At 41.3% G+C, this 19,331-nt stretch overlaps 1 protein-coding gene across 1 annotated transcript in view; it reads left to right on the forward strand.

The window, feature by feature from the left end:
* Positions 1–19,331, forward strand: part of LOC308097406 (adenylate cyclase type 6-like) — a 104,876-nt gene that overhangs the window by 77,423 nt on the left and 8,122 nt on the right. Inside the window, exons 6-18 of the mRNA XM_080445162.1 lie at positions 1,664–1,775; positions 2,969–3,096; positions 3,827–3,985; positions 4,574–4,715; positions 6,917–7,045; positions 8,759–8,784; positions 9,320–9,467; positions 11,865–11,962; positions 12,456–12,543; positions 13,063–13,179; positions 15,124–15,270; positions 16,924–17,099; positions 18,859–18,885. Coding sequence (XP_080301288.1) covers positions 1,664–1,775; positions 2,969–3,096; positions 3,827–3,985; positions 4,574–4,715; positions 6,917–7,045; positions 8,759–8,784; positions 9,320–9,467; positions 11,865–11,962; positions 12,456–12,543; positions 13,063–13,179; positions 15,124–15,270; positions 16,924–17,099; positions 18,859–18,885 — 1,497 coding nt within the window. The remainder of the gene's footprint in view (positions 1–1,663; positions 1,776–2,968; positions 3,097–3,826; positions 3,986–4,573; positions 4,716–6,916; positions 7,046–8,758; positions 8,785–9,319; positions 9,468–11,864; positions 11,963–12,455; positions 12,544–13,062; positions 13,180–15,123; positions 15,271–16,923; positions 17,100–18,858; positions 18,886–19,331) is intronic.

Here is a 19,331-nt window from a genome sequence, read left to right on the forward strand (position 1 = left end):
TAAATCTACAGCTGATGTAGTCGACTAAAATGTATTTTGGCGGTGCCTTGATGGCGTCGTAATGGCTGATCTTACACTTGGTTGCATGCTGAAAATAGCAGATCTACAAGCTCACAACTGTTGTGAGCTTGTAGATCTACAATTTTCAGCATGCAACACCCGAGCGCAACCAAGCATAAAATGACTTGTCTTTTAGTTCTACTGGATCTCTTCTCCACTAGTTCCCTCTCTAACATTTTAGTCTGGTTTTAATTTGTTGACGAAATCGTCAATAAATGTAGTCTTAGTTTTAGTCATTGTAGCTTAGTTTTTATTTCGTTTTTATTTAGTTTTCGTCAGTGAAAAAAGGTAGTCGACGAACATTTTTCGTCATAGTTTTAGTCGACGAAATCAACACTGCATGATCCATACAATGTATACAATATATATATTGTATACATTCATACATAGCATACATACAAGGTATACGTAAGGGATAATTGTTGCGCTGGCCGTCCGTCCAGCGCAACACGGTGGCCTCGGAAGACAAGGAAGTGTTGATCAAATGTCGGTCATTGCATCGTCTATTTCTCGCTTCAAATGTTTTCAAAGACATTCTTGAGAGCAACGTTTAGTTGTATATGACATTGTGTGTTTGTTTACATGGCTGTCGTGTTGGATATACGGCAAAAACAGGTTTTTTATGGGTCACAAATATATATAATTTATATATTAAATTATTATTAAAAAAAAAGAAAAATCGAACAATGTTCGCTTGTGACATGGCCAGTGTTTGATATCACACACGCACGCACACAAGCACACGCACACATGCACACGCACACACACACACACGCACACACACACACACACCGAACACACACACACACACACACACACACACACACACACACACACACACACACACACACACACACACACACACACACACACAGAGGGGACTATAAGGTGGCTTGGCAGAGAGAGGAGGCTAATTAACACTAGTGAGGGAATACTTAAGTCGCCAGCAGCCAAAGATAAGAGAGTCCCAGAAGATCGAGCGCCTCCGCACACATTCAATTACAGCACCACGCACGACGTGCACATGTACAAGTACACACGCACACACACACACACTCTAGTCTGCACACACAGGCACCAGTCTGAGGTGCAGGTCAGGTCTCACTCTGTCAGTAGCACTGACAGTGAAACAGCGCCCCTTGCTGTGCGGAGGTGAAAATGCACTTCACCCTGCTTAAGCATGGACACTGATGATTCCACATGTTATAAGAAATATCCAACTAAAGAGGGTGAAGTATTAGAGGAGTATTTTTTTTGTTTACGCATGAAACCATTAAAGGAGCACTTTACCCATTTTCAACCTATCTTCATAAAATTGGTCCTCATTAATGCTCATTATAAGATGGCAGCTATTCCTGTCTACTTGGTCTGTGTATTTGGTAATTTCAAACAATGTCAACCTTTTTTTTATTTTTTATTATTAATGCAAAAATCATAGCAATGGAAATCTTATTTAATTAATATTAGTGAGGACAATCGTATGAAGATAAGAGCTTGTTGTGAGCTTGTAGATCAGCTATTTTCGGCGAAGGTTCGCCCCCCTCCCTAGTAGTATAGTAGAGTTCTAATGAAATAAGTAACGGTGTGATCCTCTCCTCCACAGTATTCTGTTTGCAGACATCGAGGGGTTCACCAGCCTGGCCTCTCAGTGCACGGCTCAGGAGCTGGTCATGACGCTCAATGAACTGTTCGCTCGCTTTGACAAGTTGGCCTCGGTAAGACACTAACACTCTGCCCTCCTCTTATTTTCCTGCATGGCCCGGTGTTAATGTGAGTTGAATTCTCGCAACCGGGATGGTTTACCAGGCAACTCTTTTCCTATCTCTCCACGTTGACGTGTGTACATTTCAAAAATTGCATTAAGGGAATTCTTTGACAAAAAGCGTTTCATTGCAGTTGCCCGGTGTCTCTCTCATCATGTTAATGGTCAACGTTGTCTGTTGGCTGGAGGGTAGAAACCTTGTATGTTCGAACCCTTCCTTTTTTATTACTATAGATAAGAAAAGAAAAAAAGAACAAAACATAAAAATATGATGAAAAAGTTGATACATGTATAACTGTCTCATTGACGTCATCCCAAAACCTATACCACTCGTGCAAGGACGCGCTGTGGTTGGCCAGTAGCCACTTTGAGTGACAGTTGGGGCAAACACTCTCACCAAAACATTATTTACTATTCTGTCCCTTCGCAAGGCTCATGTTCGCTTGAGTGGTCAACAACTATACGGGCAAAAAAAAATAGCCCGCAGTTGTTGCAGGCAGAGGCACTTCCACGTTGGCCACAGAAGGGGGGCGTGGTTATAGCACAAGTTGTATAGAGCACCGAAGTCCTGACGTCACTGCCAGTAGAGGGCGCTTTCCGCAGGTTCATGGCTTTACTTTTTGTATTGATATCCTCATTGGGGAATCTTAGATTGCTTCATATAAGAACTGTGTTCCAAAAATAAACACACCACCCTGGCGTTTTTACTCATATGGATATGAAGCATCGACTGAAGGTGTAAATGTACACATTTACCCAAAGAGTAACACAATATAAACACTAGAAACGAGTCAAACAACCCAAAGACTACATTTCCCATGAACGCGGCTGCTGTAGGGACAGTAATATCAGACCCGGAAGTAGTAGTTCTTAAGACTTTTAAGGCAGAAACAGGCTGTATCAAATATGAATGAATATCATAAACGATGCAGAGCCACCCCCCTGACAAAAGACTTCGGTGCTCTATAGGCTTTAGTATGTCGCGTCTCATTGTCATTATGCTTCATATACTGGATGTTCTCCTTTCCTCCTTTTAAATCGTCCTCTCTCTCTCTCTCTCTGTCTCTCTCTCTGTCTCTCTGTCTCTCTGTCTGTCTGTCTGTCTGTCTGTCTGTCTGTCTGTCTGTCTGTCTGTCTCTCTCTCAGGAGAACCACTGTCTGCGTATTAAGATCTTGGGGGATTGTTACTACTGTGTGTCCGGACTGCCTGAGCCACGAGCTGACCACGCCCACTGCTGTGTGGAGATGGGCGTCGACATGATAGAGGCCATCTCGTGAGTTTGTGTGTGTGTGTGTGTGTGTGTGTGTGTGTGTGTGTGTGTGTGTGTGTGTGTGTGTGTGTGTGTGTGTGTGTGTGTGTGTGTGTGTGTGTGTGTGTGTGTGTGTGTGTGTGTGTGTGTGTGTGTGTGTGTGTGTGTGTGTGTGTTGCTTCTGTCCTTCTTTTAGCTTTTAACCCATTCAATCCGGGAACGCATCTGTGTCATTTTCGATGTCAGCTTGTGGATCTGCTATTTTTGAAGAATTGTGATTTTTTTTTTGTGCAAATATTTGAATATAGGTATATATTTTTAAAGCGAACATTTGTTATTCAAATCTTTGCTTCTGGGGGTCCCTGGAACAAAATATTTTGAAAATACTCATTTGGGGTGGTCCTTGACATGAAAAAGTTTGAGAAGCGCTGATTATAGCAACATAAGTTTAAAAACAAAAAAAAACGGATTTATAACAGAATCCACCAGAAGCAAAGATTTGAGTTACAAATGTTACATGAAAAAAAATTACATGAAAGATTTTCGCGATTTTTCAAAAATAGCAGATCTACAAGCTCATAGCGCGTATGAGCTTGTATATCTGCTATTTTTGAATAGCCCAAAGAAATAAAACAATGACACAGATGCGTTCCCGGTGTTAATGGGTGAATCGTGAACTGTTGAGTTACGCATTAATTTACCAGGTTGGCTAACGTAACTTTCTTTTGCCGTGTCACTGTGTCGGTTTGGGCAGGTTGGTGCGCGAGGTGACGCGGGTCAACGTCAACATGCGCGTGGGCATCCACAGCGGGCGCGTTCACTGTGGCGTGCTGGGACTCAGGAAGTGGCAGTTTGACGTGTGGTCCAACGACGTCACGCTGGCCAATCACATGGAGGCGGGAGGCAAAGCAGGGTGAGGCGCACACACACACACAGACAGACACACACACACACACACACACACACACACACACACACACACACACACACACACACACACACACACACACACAGATACATCCATTTTACACCTTAAAGCGGCACTATGTAATTTTTTTTAAGGAATACATTTAAATTTTGTCCAATCTGTAGGCCTATGGTAGAGTACAGTATGTTAATACAATATAACCTATTTTATAGTTGACCATATGATGATGAAAATAGCAGAGCTACCAGAGCTTGTAGATCTGCTATTTTTGGAACAATTTGAACAGGTTGCCCATAATGCCATACCCGAAATAGGGCCGCGAGCGTTTCTGATTGATCGAAAACATTAACGCTAAAAGGATAACACAAATAAGTCCTGAGGACTTCCATTGTGGTCCTACAGTATGTATTCAATTAATCAACAGCGTTAATGTGGTTGTTCCTTGTGTGTGTGTGTGTGTGTGTGTGTGTGTGTGTGTGTGTGTGTGTGTGTGTGTGTGTGTGTGTGTGTGTGTGTGTGTGTGTGTGTGTGTGTGTGTGTGTGTGTGTGTGTGTGTGTTTACCTTTCCGTCAGGCGTATCCACATCACCAAGGCAACGCTGCAGTACCTGAACGGAGACTACGAGGTGGAACCCGGGTTCGGAGGAGAGAGGAACGCCTACCTGAAGGAGAACAGCATCGAGACCTTCTTGGTTCTGGGCTGCAGCCAGAAACGGGTCAGTCTTTGGCAGTTTTGGAGTTTGATTTCACTTTATTTTTAGTTTGAGTTTTATTTTGAGTTTGAGTTAACTTTGGACTTTGGACAATGCATTATTGATACTTTTACTTAATTAAAACCACTGGTTTTATGAGTGCATGAGGAGTTTTAGTTTCGTTTTTTGGTTTTTTTTTGGGGCGGAGGGGGATTTGCTAGTTTTGATTTAGTTTTAGTTTTCCAGGTGTGAATCCAGATTTGATTTATAGAAGTTGAAAACATGTAGAATGAAAGAAGTTATGACATCAGATATGATGACAGAAGATGATTTTACATGCATTCTATTTAGTTTTTTATTAGTTTTGCATTTGTTAACCACTTGAAATCCACTATCTTGGATTGGAACATTAGGCAAAAATAGAAGATATACAAGCTATCAACGTGTCGCGTTGCAAAGCTATGTGAGCCACAGAGCATGGGAGCGGAGCGGAGCGGGACGATTTTGAAAGTAGTGAGGAGCTGGTTTATAAAGAAAGGTCGGGCGGTATTTTGAGCGTGGACCGACCGCCCGCCGCTCCTAGCCGCTCCGGTCGGGGGCCGCACACCACATGTTCTCCGTTCACACGAATGGTCAGACACAAAGAAATCCTCAACAACACGGCAATCGGCTATTTTTGGCAAAGAGATTTGGTGTAGATGGATAAAATACCCCAAAATCCAAAGACAGTTGCACTAGGAATAGAGGGTTATGCGGTTAATGATATTAAATTGTTATTGTTATTATTATGTTTTTATTTAAGTTCTTACTTTAGGTTCATTTAACTAAATTATTATTTGTCCCTTTTAGCTTTAGTCTTAGTTTTAGTCAACATACAGTACACTACCCTGGAGCCCTGCACAGCGGTGGAGATGATAATGATGAGACTCTTCTCCTACAGACACACGTTTCATTTCAGCTCTCCTACAGGCAGTGGTGTAAAGTAACTAAGTACATTTACTCAAGTACTGTACTTAAATACAGTTTTGAGGTACTTTTACTTTACTGGAGTATTTCCAATTGTCTATACTTTTACTTCTACTCCACTACATCTCAGAGGCAAATATTGTACTTTTACTCCACTACAATTATATGAAAACTTGAGTAACTTTAGTTGCTTTGCAGATATAAATTATTACGTTATAAAACATACATTAACCACTTTAACCATATTTTATACCTAGGCTATTTGAAAATACGGCGGTGCGACGCGTTGTGAGCTTGTAGATCTGTTATTTTTAAACATTTTAGTACTTTTACTTTTGGTACTTTAAGTACATTTGGATACCAATACTTTTGTACTAGTTCTGGACTTTTAGTTTTAACAGAGTACTACATTGCAGTATTGATACTTTTACTTAAATAAAACATTTGAGTACTTTTTCCACCACTGCCTACAGGGACATGTTTCCTTTCATTTCAGTGTTGATTTTGACAGCACATTTTGATTTAGCTTTAGTCATAGTCTTTTCAATCAAATTCCATTTAGACCCAGGATTATAGTCGACTAAATCTACAGTTGAATTTAGTCGACTAAAATGTGTGTTGGCGGTGCCTTGATGGCGTCGTAAAGCTTGATTTTACGATTGGTTGCATGCTGATTACAGCCGATCTACAAGCTCACAACGCGTCGCGTTGTGAGCTTGTAGATCGGCTATTTTCAGAGCGCAACACCCGAGCGCAGCCAAGTATAAAATGACGTGTCTTTTAGTTCTACTGGATCTCTTCTCCACTAGATCCCTCACTAACATTTTAGTCTAGTCTTTATTTGTTGACGAATATATATGTCAATATATATACTAGTCTTAGTTTTAGTCATCGTAGCTTAGTTTTTAGTTTGTTTTTATTTTGTTTTCGTCAGTGAAAAAAGGTAGTCATACTTCGTCATAGTTTTAGTCGACGAAACTACAGGGACATTAATTTCATGTCATTAACCCATTAAGACCTGAGGCGATTCTTAAAAAAAATCTAAATCTCAACAGTTTTTTGAAAGAAATCTGGAAAATATTTTTTCAAGATTTTTCAAAAATAGCAGATCTACAAGCTCGTAGCGCGGCACTCGGTGCCGCGCTATGAGCTTGTATATCTGCTATTTTTGAATAGCCCAAAGAAATCTTAAAATGAGACGCAGATGCGTCCCCGGTCTTAATGGGTTAATTGCCACTGTGTTTACATCTCCTGTGCAGAAAGACGAGAAGGCCATGATGGCCAAGATGCAGCGGCAGAGGACCAACTCCAACGAGGGTCTGATGCCCCGCTGGGTCCCTGACAGAACCTTCTCCAGGACCAAGGACTCCAAGGTCTTCAGGCAGATGGTAAGGAGACGTCCTAAGAGTCTTTCAAATCGGTCGGCGAGTAACATTCATTCTTTAGTAACTGCTTTAAAGGTATCATGACATTCATTTCCACTTTTTTTATTTTCAATGTTTTATTTGGGGTTTTATGACCTCAATTACACCCAAAAAACCTGAACTTAAAACATTCAGTGGATTTTCTGTGGTCTGGGGTTTTCTGAATAATTAGGCTGAAAAGTAATCTGAGCTTGGCCCTTCGACAGTGAGGTCACTGTCGATTAATCCCGCCCACTCTCCTCCTCGCCCCTCCCCTCCCCTATCCTTTCCTTTGGGGGGGGCGGAGCAGAGGCGATGATTGACAGGCAAAATCCCTCACCAGCGACACCCGCAGGCAAAGATTTCTTTTTTCATTGCAGTTGAAAAGGCTTTAGAAATGTGAGAGAAAAACATCTGCCATTGATCACTGGAATGGAATTTTCACTTAAAACTTTTTGTACACTTTTGAAGGACCAGGACAAAGACTTTGAATGTGGTGTAAAAGTGAATGTCATTAAACCTTTAATCCATTCAATCTGGGAACGCATCATTGTCATTTTAGCTATAACCATTGTTTTATACTTTGGCGATTCAAAAATAGCAGATCTACAAGCTCATACATAGCGCAGCACCGAGTGCAGCGCTATGAGCTTGTAGATCTGCTTCCTTTTGTTTTTCAATCGTGATTTTTGTTTTGCAAATCTTTGAATATATATGTTTTAAAGCGAACATTTGTAACTCAAATCGTTGCTTCTGGTTGATCCCTGGGACTACATATTTTGAGATACATCATTTTTTGGGCAAAATCCATCATTTGTGTTGTTTTCAGGGGAAAAAGTAAGCGTTGAGGCGAACAAGGAGAAAGGCAATCAAAAAGTACATAAAAACGGATATCAGTCTCTCCTCCCACAAATTGTCCTTATCCTTCAACCAAAGAGCATTGGTGGATCTCAGCTCTCCTTGGGCGAGCTCCAGCTGATCCCGCAGCTGCCCCTTCAGCCGCCCGATCTTCTCGTCCGGCGCCTCCTTTTCCGCCGCCAGTCGTTCTAGTCGTTGTTTCTCGTCCCCCCGTTTGTCCTCCTCCTTCATCGGCCGAAGGGCGCACGCCTCCTCCTCCTGGACGAGGAGCACTTGGATCTGGAGTTCCTTGAGCCTTTTTTTGGTCCGAGCCTCCTTTTCAGCGGCCAGTCTCCGTTGTTCCTCCCGCCGGTATCGGAGCAGACGCTCTTTGAGGCCGCCGATCACTGTGTCTTTCTCGTCCACCGGCTTCTGGATGGGTACGAGCGTTTCTTCCAATGCCTCCAACTGGTACTCTTTGAAGGTCATTTCTTCTGTCGTCGGGCACACCTTCGATGTGCTCTCATCATCCTCTTCCTCCTCCATAGCTCAGTGCTTCGCTCTGCGGACAGATCTGTGTCTGTCTGTCTTTCTGTCCTGTCCATAGTATATATATACACTGTAGAGATCCCTGATGTCATCCACACGGTTTCATAGTGCTGACGTCATTGACTTATTGACTTAATCTCAATGAGACTATTCCTGGTAAAAAAATAATAAAAAATAAAGTATTATGATTATGCCATCTATGCCCATATATGGAGAACTCTGATGTCATCAGTATTTATTGTAACTTCAAGGCAAACATAGTCTGAACCATGAGTTCCATGTCCTAAACCATAGTTTCTTTCTCTTTCTCAGGGAATTGATGAGTCCAATAAAGACAAGTAAGTGTTGACCGTTCCATGTGCAATATGAACATCACTTCACTTTCCCTTTTATTTACGTCACTGTACACTTTGGAATGAATAGTACAATTTGAAATGTGTGTGGACACGCGCACGCACGCACGCACACGCGCACACACACACACACACACACACACACACACACACACACACACACACACACACACACACACACACACACACACACACACACACACAGAGATGTATTGTCACACAAACAATTGCACAGCTCTAGACAACAATGCACAACATGAAGATACAATTCAGCTGAGAAAAAAAGTATAATATATATGCTATATTAAATTATTTGTCTGACCATTAACCGTCAACTGAAGCTCTAACCACTATTTTTGCTTTATTCCATGACCATGACAGTATAGTGAGTGTGTTATTAGCAAGTGACACTAGGGGGAGCCATAGCACAGAGCTCAACTCGTTGTTCCGTTGTCCTTTTTGTAACTGTTTGATTCCTCCTTCACCATATGGTCTACTTTCCTCCCTGTGCCGCGGTCAGCCGCTGCGTCCAGGAAGCCATGAACCCGGAGGACGAGGTCAACGAGTTCCTGGGCAGAGCCATCGATGCCCGCAGCATAGACCAGCTGAGGAAAGACCACGTCAAGAAGTTCCTGCTCACCTTCCAGACCTCCACCTTGGAGAAGAAGGTCTGAATGACACACACACACACACACACACACACACACACACACACACACACACACACACACACACACACACACACACACACACACACACACACACACACACACACACACACACTCCAGTTTTTTAACCCATTTAGACCGGGAACACATCTGTGTCATTTTTAGATTTCTTTGGGCTATTAAAAAATAGCAGATATACAAGCTCATAGCGCGGCACACACACACACACACACACACACACACACACATGACACATATGAATTACAACATTTTAGGACAGCAATCTCTAAATATCTTTCTAAGAGCTTGTATATCTGCTATTTTTGAAAGATCTTGACAATTTTGTGCAAATCTTTGAATATATATATATTTTTAAAGTGAACATTTTTAAGTCCAATCATGTGCTTCTGGGCGTCCCATATTTTGAGATGGGGGTCCACGGCCAAATACATATCATTTTGGGGGTCCTTGACATGGAAAAAGTTGAAGCACCACTGTTATAGCAACATTTACTGTTAGGATTTAGAAATCATTTCTAGATATGTATTTGGCCACGGACCCCCATCTCGAAGTGTTTTGTTCCAGGGACCCCCAGAAGCAAAGATTTGAGATACAAAGGATCGCTTTAAATATATATATATATTGAATGACACAAAAATTACACAGATTCTTTCCCATTCTTAATGGGTTAATGATTGTTGTTGTGAACACATGGTTATATTCACTTACAAGGACCCCCAAATTGATATATATTTGGCCGCAGACCCCCATCTGAAAAGGTTTTGCGCCAGGGACCCCCAGAAGAGAAAATGTATTTAAAAATGTTTTCAAAATTATTCACCATTTTTTATATTTTTCAAATATTTAAAAAAAGATGTACAAGCTCTCAGCGCGGCACGAAGTGATGCGCTGTGAGCTTGTAGATCTGCTATTTTTGAGTAGCCAACATATAAATGGATAAAGTGGTTAAAATGATTGTGATGCTATGTTAACCCATTTAGACCTTGAATGCATCTGTGTCACTTTAGATTTCTTTGGCTATTAAAAAATAGCATATATACAAGCTCATAGCGCGGCACCGAGTGCCGCGCTATGAGCTTGTAGATCAGCTATTTTTGAAAAATCTTGAAAACTTTTTTTTTTTTTTTTTTTTTTTCAAAAAACTTCAGAAAACATTTTTAAGAATCGCCTCAGGTCTTAATGGGTTAACTACTTTTGCTGGGGACCACCTGGAACATTGGTTCCGTTGACACAAGCCAGACGTGCGCTGTGTATTCATAAAAATCTGATTTGATTCGATTGATTAAAATAAACATGCTCTGAGAACATGCACTGATTGTTACTCATTCAGTGCCAATGAAATCAAAAAAATATGTGCGAACTGTGCCAGCAATTTTTCCATTTTCGTACCTTTTTCAAGTAGTCACAGAATATTTATCTCCAGTATAATAGATCCCCTGATTGGGTGCTAATCACTTAGGGTTGCACTGCGTGGTTTCACAAATGTCAACGAGGTCATCGCGACCTTGTTGACATTAATTGTCTGCCTTTGAAAATAACATGTCTGGGCCAAAAATACATAGGGAAAAAAAAGTGCTCAAGAGCCTTTTTCAGTAATAAGTTAAACAAGAAGTGACTGGAGCAGCAAATCTTCAGATATCATTGGCAGATCAGATCATTGGCACGTTGCACCATTGCGGTAAAACACGTCAATGGCAAGTAGTCAGATGAGTGGGCCACAAACACCAGGAAAATGTGGTAAACTGCTGATCTATAGAAATGTGGGTCATTATGACCGAAAGAATAAGATTGCGGATACAAGCGGCCGAAATTAGTTTTCTCAGACGGGTGGCCCGGCCTCTCTCATAGAGCAGTGGTTCTCAACATGTGGGTCTGGAGCCCCAGGGGGGTCCCCACATGATTTTGGGGGGGGGCTCCCCAGATGACAGTTAAGTGTCAATTTAAGGACTTAAGACCTTTTTTAATACCTCAACAAAAGAAAAAGACCATTACTGCATAGAAAGTAAACAACAAAACTATAAAAACTGATCAAACATTGACCAAATTGTCAAATAATATAAGAAAGAGGCAAAAAATATATCTGTGGAACCGAGTCAAACTAAATGTAATGCCTCAACTCCTACAATTCCGAGTGCTTGTCAGGGTTGGTGGTCCCCCAGTTCAAATATGATTATTTTGGTGGTCCCCCAGTTCAAATATGATTATTTTGGGCGTCCCCCAGTTCAAATATGATTATTTTTGGGGGTCCCCAGTTCAAATATGATTATTTTGGGGGGTTCCCAGTTCAAATATGATTATATTTGGGGCTACCCACTTGTTTACCTTTGCATCACTTATTGTGCCTTTACGTTTATCTCTCTGTTGTTTTTTCTGCAGTATTCCAAGAAGGTGGATGACCGTTTTGGAGGCTACGTAGCCTGCACTCTGCTGGTGTTCTGTTTCATCTCCTTCATACAGATAGTCATCTTTCCTCAGTAGGTGTAACACGTACACACGCACGCACGCACGCACGCACGCACGCACGCACGCACACAGACACACACACACACACACACACACACACACACACACACACACACACACACACAGACACACACACACAGAGACACACACACACAGAGAGACACACACACACACTGCATAATATCACAATTTAGCAATTTAATTAAGAATGTATGCTAACCACAATATCAATATTTTGGAACATTTTTTGTCGATCTGTCGCATTTTGAGCTTGTAGATTGTCTATTTTATCATCAATATGTTTATTGATATCATCAATATGTTTATTAATACCTGTTTAATAATATCAATATGTTTATTATAATCCATATGTGTATTAATATCAGTTTATTAAGATCAATATGTTTATTAGAATCCATATGTTTATTAGTATCAGTTTATTAATATCAATATGTTTATTCATATCAATATATTTATTACATTGTGTTATGTTGTGTCTCTCAGCACTCCGGTCATGCTGGGAATCTACATCAGTATCTTCATCATCCTCGCCAACATCCTCTTCATCTGTGCCATATACTCCTGCATTAAGGTAAAAAGTCATCATGTATTTGGCCACGGACCCCCATCTGTGATGATGTTGTGCCAGGGAGGGACCCCCCATAGAAGATTTGTGTTATTATATATATATATATATATAAATATTCAACATTTTTCACATTTCTTCAAGATTAAAAAAAAGATATAAAACAATTGCCAATGTATATACTAAGGGTCTTCACCATCTTTGGGGGATATTTTTTAATAAACATGGGGAATAAGTGTTCAGGCTCAAGCAGGGTGAAGTGTATTTTTGCATTTCTTCAAGAAAATGTTTTTAATAGCCAATGTATAGGCTATAGGGTCAAAGTGGTTAAACAGATGTTGCTCTATTTTGCTGGGGACCCCCTGGAACCCCCTCCAGGGCCCCTGGAGGGGGTTCCCGGACCCCACTTTGAGAACCACTGGTGTAGAATGACCAACTTTGTACCTGCAGTTACAGTACAGTACAGCCCCACTGTGTTGAAGCACCAGGGTAATAATGTGTTCTTTCTGCCCCCTGCTGGTGCAGCTGTTCCCTGCGGCCATGCAGACAGTGTCCAGGAAGATCGTGCAGTCCCACACCAACAGTACGCTGGTGGGCGTGTTCACCATCATCCTCGTGTTCATTTCTGCCTTCGTCAATATGGTAAACGTGCAACACACACACGCACACACACACGCACACGCACGCACGCACACACACACACACACACGCACGCACGCACGCACGCACGCACGCACGCACGCACGCACGCACGCACGCACGCACGCACGCACACATGCGCTCACACACACACGCACGCACGCACGCACGCACGCACGCACGCACGCACGCACGCACGCACGCACGCACGCACGCACGCACGCACGCACGCACGCACGCACGCACGCACGCACGCACGCACGCACGCGCACACATGCGCTCACACACACACACACACACACTCACACACACACACACACACTCACACACACACACACACTCACACACACACACTCACACACACACACTCACACACACACACACACACACACTCACACACACACACACTCACACACACACACTCACACACACACACTCACACACACACACTCACACACACACACACACACACACTCACACACACACACACACGCTACAATATAATTTAAAATACGATATCATATAATATTCTTCAAAAATAGATGATCTACAAACTACATTTTGAGCTTATAGCTATGTAACAATTTGTTTTTAATGAATAAAATGTAACGTGTCAAAGGTCATGTCCAGTGGTGGAAAGTAACTAAGTACATTTACTTAAGTACTGTACTTAAGTACAATTTTGAGGTATTTGTACTTTACTTGAGTATTTCCAATTTCCAATACTTTCACTTCTACTCCACTACATCTCAGAGGCAAATATTGTACTTTTACTCCACTACATTTACTTGAAAACTTTAGTTACTAGTTACTTTTCAGATATAAATTATGATATAATGAAACATACATTAACCACTTTAGCCCTATTTTATACCTAGGCTATTTGAAAATAGCAGATCTACAAGCTCACAACGCGTCGCATCGCGACGCGTTGTGAGCTTGTAGATCGGCTATTTTCAAATATTTAGTACTTTCACTTTTGGTACTTTAAGTACATTTTGATGCCAATACTTTTGTACTTTTACTCAAGTAAATTTTTAATTTTGGATTTTTACTTGTAACAGAGTATTTTTATATTGCAGTATTGGTACTTTTACTTAAGTAAAGAATTTGAGTACTTTTTCCACCACTGCGTGCAACACACACACACACACGCACACACACACACGCACGCACGCACGCACGCACGCACGCACGCACGCACGCGCACACATGCGCTCACACACACACACACACACACACACTCACACACACACACACACACACACACACGCTACAATATAATTTAAAATACGATATCATATAATATTCTTCAAAAATAGATGATCTACAAACTACATTTTGAGCTTATAGCTATGTAACAATTTGTTTTTAATGAATAAAATGTAACGTGTCAAAGGTCATGTCTCACGCAGTATCTGACACGAATTTTGACCTGAAGGTCAAGATTCAATTTTCCCCTGCCTGACAGCGTGTCGCGGGTTCGAGTCCCAATCACGACGGCCTTTGCTGCGTGTCACTCCCCCATCTCGCTCTCCCCATTACCCGTCAGCCTATCGAATAAAGGCATAAAAAAGCCCAAAGACTAATCTTTTTAAAAAGAAGAAAATGTCAGCACTTGCGCAGGAAACCAGGGTCAATCAGAAGAGGAAAGCTACGTAGTGAAGCTTTATAGCACTTTTATACTTTGTAACACAAAAGTATAAAAGTTGTGAGCTTGTAGATCGGCTATTTTCAAACATTTTAGTACTTTTACTTTTGGTACTTTAAGTACATTTTGATACCAATACCTTTGTACCTTTAGTCAAGTACATTTTTAATTCCGGACTTTTACTTGTAACAGAGTGCTTCTACATTGCAGTATTGATACCTTTACTTAAGTAAAACATTTGAATGCTTTTTCCACCACTGACCGTGTGTCTGTCTTTATGTGTGTGTACCGTACAGTTTGCCTGTGACACTAAGAGCCTGGAGGAGTGCGTCGCTGAGCAGCTGAACACGTCCGCTCCGCTGGTCACTCCCTGTCTCATCCACAGCCTCAACATGTCCATGGAGGGAGGGCTGGAGATCTGTCCCTCGTGTCCCTTTCCAGAGGTCAGCCTCCACTCTATGTATATTAAATCATGTATATTTCAGGCCGCGACCCCCGAAAATAATTATAGAGGCATTGCATTTAGTTTGACTCGGTTCCACAGATAAATATTGTGAAAATAGCAGATCTACAAGCTCACAATGCCTCTCGCGTTATGAGCTTGTAGATCGGCTACGTTCACAATGTTCTTATATTATTTGACAATTTGGCCAATGTTTGACTGGTCTTTTTTCTTTCTTTTTTTCTTTCTTTCTTTTTTTTAGGTATTAAAAATGTATTAAAAGTCCTTAAATTGTCACTTAGCTGTCATCTGGGGAACCCCAAAAAAAAACATGTGAGGACCCCCCTCACATGTTCCCGACCCACAGGTTGAGAACCACTGTATTAAATGTGATCTTTAGGACTGACTGACTGTCCACACTGTTATTAAATGTGATCTTTAGGACTGACAGTCCACACTGTTATTTAGAAGTGATCACATTTTTATAATAAACAAGACCAGGAGACCTGGTTCTGCCAGACCCAGAATGAAGCTGATGAGCTGATGAGCTTTACTTAATTACATACTTGTGACATAATAACGATGTCATGAGTAGTTCGTGACGAAAGGGGACGAAAGGGGGACAGACTTTTATGGCTGGAGCTTAAGGAAAGGGGGCATGCCTAAGGACAAAGGGGGCATGCCCATGTATGGAGAAAACAGGTACAAAACATGCACTACAGTACGTCACGGCTAAGCCGGACTTCACATGACGTGTCAGCCTGTGTATGCCCATGTATGGACGAAAGGGGGACAGACTTTTTTGGCTGGGGCCGGAGGACAAAGTGACCATGCCCATGTATGGACGAAACAGGTACAAAGCCTCATGTAAGCCCGACCCCTTGGGTCTGGCAAAAAAGCATCAATCAAGCTTGGGGATTGGCTATTTTCCACTATTTTTTTTATTTAATATTTAGATTTATATGATTATGCCCTGTATGCATTAGCATGTTTGTATTATGTATATATTTTTGAGCGGTGCAACCGCTCCTATAAGAGGGTTTAGGACCCATCCGTGGTGAAAGTTTTTCTTTCCGTCGTGAAAATTTGTCTTTCGCTGTGACGCCATGCTGTGGAAAACACGCCCATAGGCTAAGCTCTGCAGGACGTGCTGTGATTGGCCAGCGAGACACATGATGAAATTAACTTCAAACTTCGCAGACGCGCTGTGATTGGCTAGCGAGACGCATGATGAAATTAATAACTCATAAATAGCACCGCTCACTTCACACTGGGTGTGATTTTTGGGCGGTGTAGCCGCCCCTATAAGTGGGGTTGGGCCACCTCATTAGTATTAGTTTCCTGCACTGTGATTGGCTCATTAGTAGACCCCTAGCTGTACTGTGATTGGCTGACTCTATTGGCTGACTCTATTCAGCACTGTGATTGGCTAGCGAGACACATGATGACATTAATAACCTGTTCAAGCCTATAAATAGGATTATGCACTTCCAAAAATACGTTTTTTTTGGAAGTGAGCTTCCATCACTATGATGACCACTGTGATGACCACACCGCCCACTTCACACTGGGTGTGATTTTTTATTATTTCATTGTATTATTATCATTTAAAATCAAACCATGTAATGCCGTGTGTGTCCTGTGTGTGTGTCAGTATTTCAGCTACAGCGTGCTGCTCACCCTGTTGGCGTGCTCCGTGTTCCTACAGATCAGCAGCATCGGCAAACTGGTGCTGATGCTGCTGATCCAGTTCACCTTCCTGCTGCTGGTGGAGTGGCCACAGGTGGTGCTGTTTGACAACGCAGACCTCTTCGTCACCTCCAATGCCCTGTGAGTCACTAGTTCTCTTTGGCCTTTTTTGTGCAACCCCTCCTGAAAATGTATGTTCTGTTTATTAAGCCATTCAATCCGGGAACGCATCTGTCATTTTAAGATTTCTTTGGCTATTCAAAAAATAGCAGATATATGAGCTTGTAGATCTGCTATTTTAGAAAAATCGGGAAAATGTGTGTAAATCTTTGAATACAATTTTTTTTAAAGCCCAACTCAAAATGTTGTTCCAGGGACCCCCAGAAGCACAGATCGGAGTTAAAAATGTTCTCTTAAACACATTGGGTGCCAAAACCGTATTAATACGGTTTTGCAAAAGGTGCAAAAAGTGACGCGGAGTGTCAAAACCGTAATGGTACGTTTTTTGTGTCTTTTTGTTTTTTTCGTTTTTTTCCACACGGGAGGGGCTAGAGCAGCTCTGGGAGTACCCATTGTGATCCTGAGAAGGAAGGGCCAGATGGATCACAGAAAAAAAAACATGGCTCCCCATCCGCTTCCTGTCTATTTCCTTCTTTAAAACGTCTGTATCTCCGAATCTGTTTCCGGTGGGGAAAACCGGTCATGCGCGATGTGCGATCCCTCCCCGTTGTAACTCGCGAGTGAAATGCTATCGTTCCAGGATGTAGCCAGGGTCATCGCGCTACATGAATGCATGGCTTTTTTTTACGTGGATTTGCTCGTCGTGGAGTATAGAGCTTTAACCCATTAAGACCTGCAACTGTGTCATTTTTAGATTTGAGCTAAAAAGCATTATTTTACACTTTAGGCTATTCAAAAATAGCAGATATACAAGCTCATAGCGCGGCACCGAGTGCCGCGCTACGAGCTTGTAGATCTGCTATTTTTGAAAAATCATGAAAATGTGTGCAAATCTTATGAATATATATATTTTTAAAGCGACATTTTTTTACTCAAATCTTTGCTTCTTGGGGTCCCTGGAACAAGATATTTTGATGGGGGTCCGCAGCCAAATACATATAATTTTGGGGGTCCTTGACATGAAAAAGTTTGAAAACCACTGATATAGAAACATACGTTTTTCAGAAAACTGTTGAGATTTAGGAGACATGTAGAATCGGCTTCAGGTCTCAATGGGTTAAACAGCAAAGCGCAGTCAATGGTGAGAATGCTGGCACCCACGGTATGTTGTTATTAAAATATTCAGGCACCCAATGTGTTAAAACATATATATTCAAAGATTTGCACACATTTTCCAAGATTTTTCAAAAAATTGCAGATATACAAGCTCATGAGCTTGTAGATCTGCTATTTTTGAATAGCCAAATAAATCTTAAAATGACACAGATGCGTTCCAGGTGTTAATGGATTAAAGAGCTGGAGAGACGGGGAGACTCCTGTTACTGAACAAACACTCTATAGCAATGATTACTATCAGAACATAGAGCTTTAACCTTTTAACAAAATAACTTTTGTTTTCACCCAAAAAATATCACTCACCCTACCTTTAAGGTACCTTTAAGCCTTTGCATGACAAATAGCGAAAATAGCAGATCATTGTGACACAGCAGATCTTTGTGAGCGTGTAGATCTGCTTTTTATATTTTATGAAAAATTTTAAAAATAGGGATGTCGGGGTTAATGTGGTTAACTAACTAATTGTGATATTATCAGTACTGTAAATATCATGGAAATGCATGCACTTAATATAATTTCATATAATTTCCTTCCTTTTATTTTGTACAGAATGTTTATATTTATGTTTAGCTCTCATTCTAATATCTGTTATTTTCCTTTCTAGTGATTTCAATGAAACTACTTCTCAATGGTAATTATTTATTTATTTTCTTTTGCATGGTAATACTAGCCTGGCATCATGGCCAGACTAATATCACTGAGTAGATATTAGTCTGGAATCTCTCTGTGGAACCTGCATTTCCAAGGGGCGAATAAAAAAACTTTCTCTGGTGATAAACCCGCCCCATATTTGCATACTGGGCCCTGGTTGGTCCCTCACTACTTCGGAGGGAGTGAAATCCAATCACAGCTGAGCGGTGCCAGACCAAATCTGCCCAGGGCTTTTTTATTTATTCATTATTATTATTATTTATTTGTTGCTATTCATACTTAATAAATAAAAAAATATGATTACAATCTGCCACTCTGACCTAACCTTAGACTGTTATTCTATCCAGAACAGCCAGTAGGATGTGCTCACAATGCTGCTATTATAACATTATTTCTTTTTTCCATTAGGTCCGGTTTCAATGAAAC

This window comes from Gymnoscopelus braueri (genome assembly GCF_963280865.1).
Source record: "Gymnoscopelus braueri genome assembly, chromosome: 12".
NCBI classification, from domain to species: Eukaryota; Metazoa; Chordata; class Actinopteri; order Myctophiformes; family Myctophidae; genus Gymnoscopelus; species Gymnoscopelus braueri.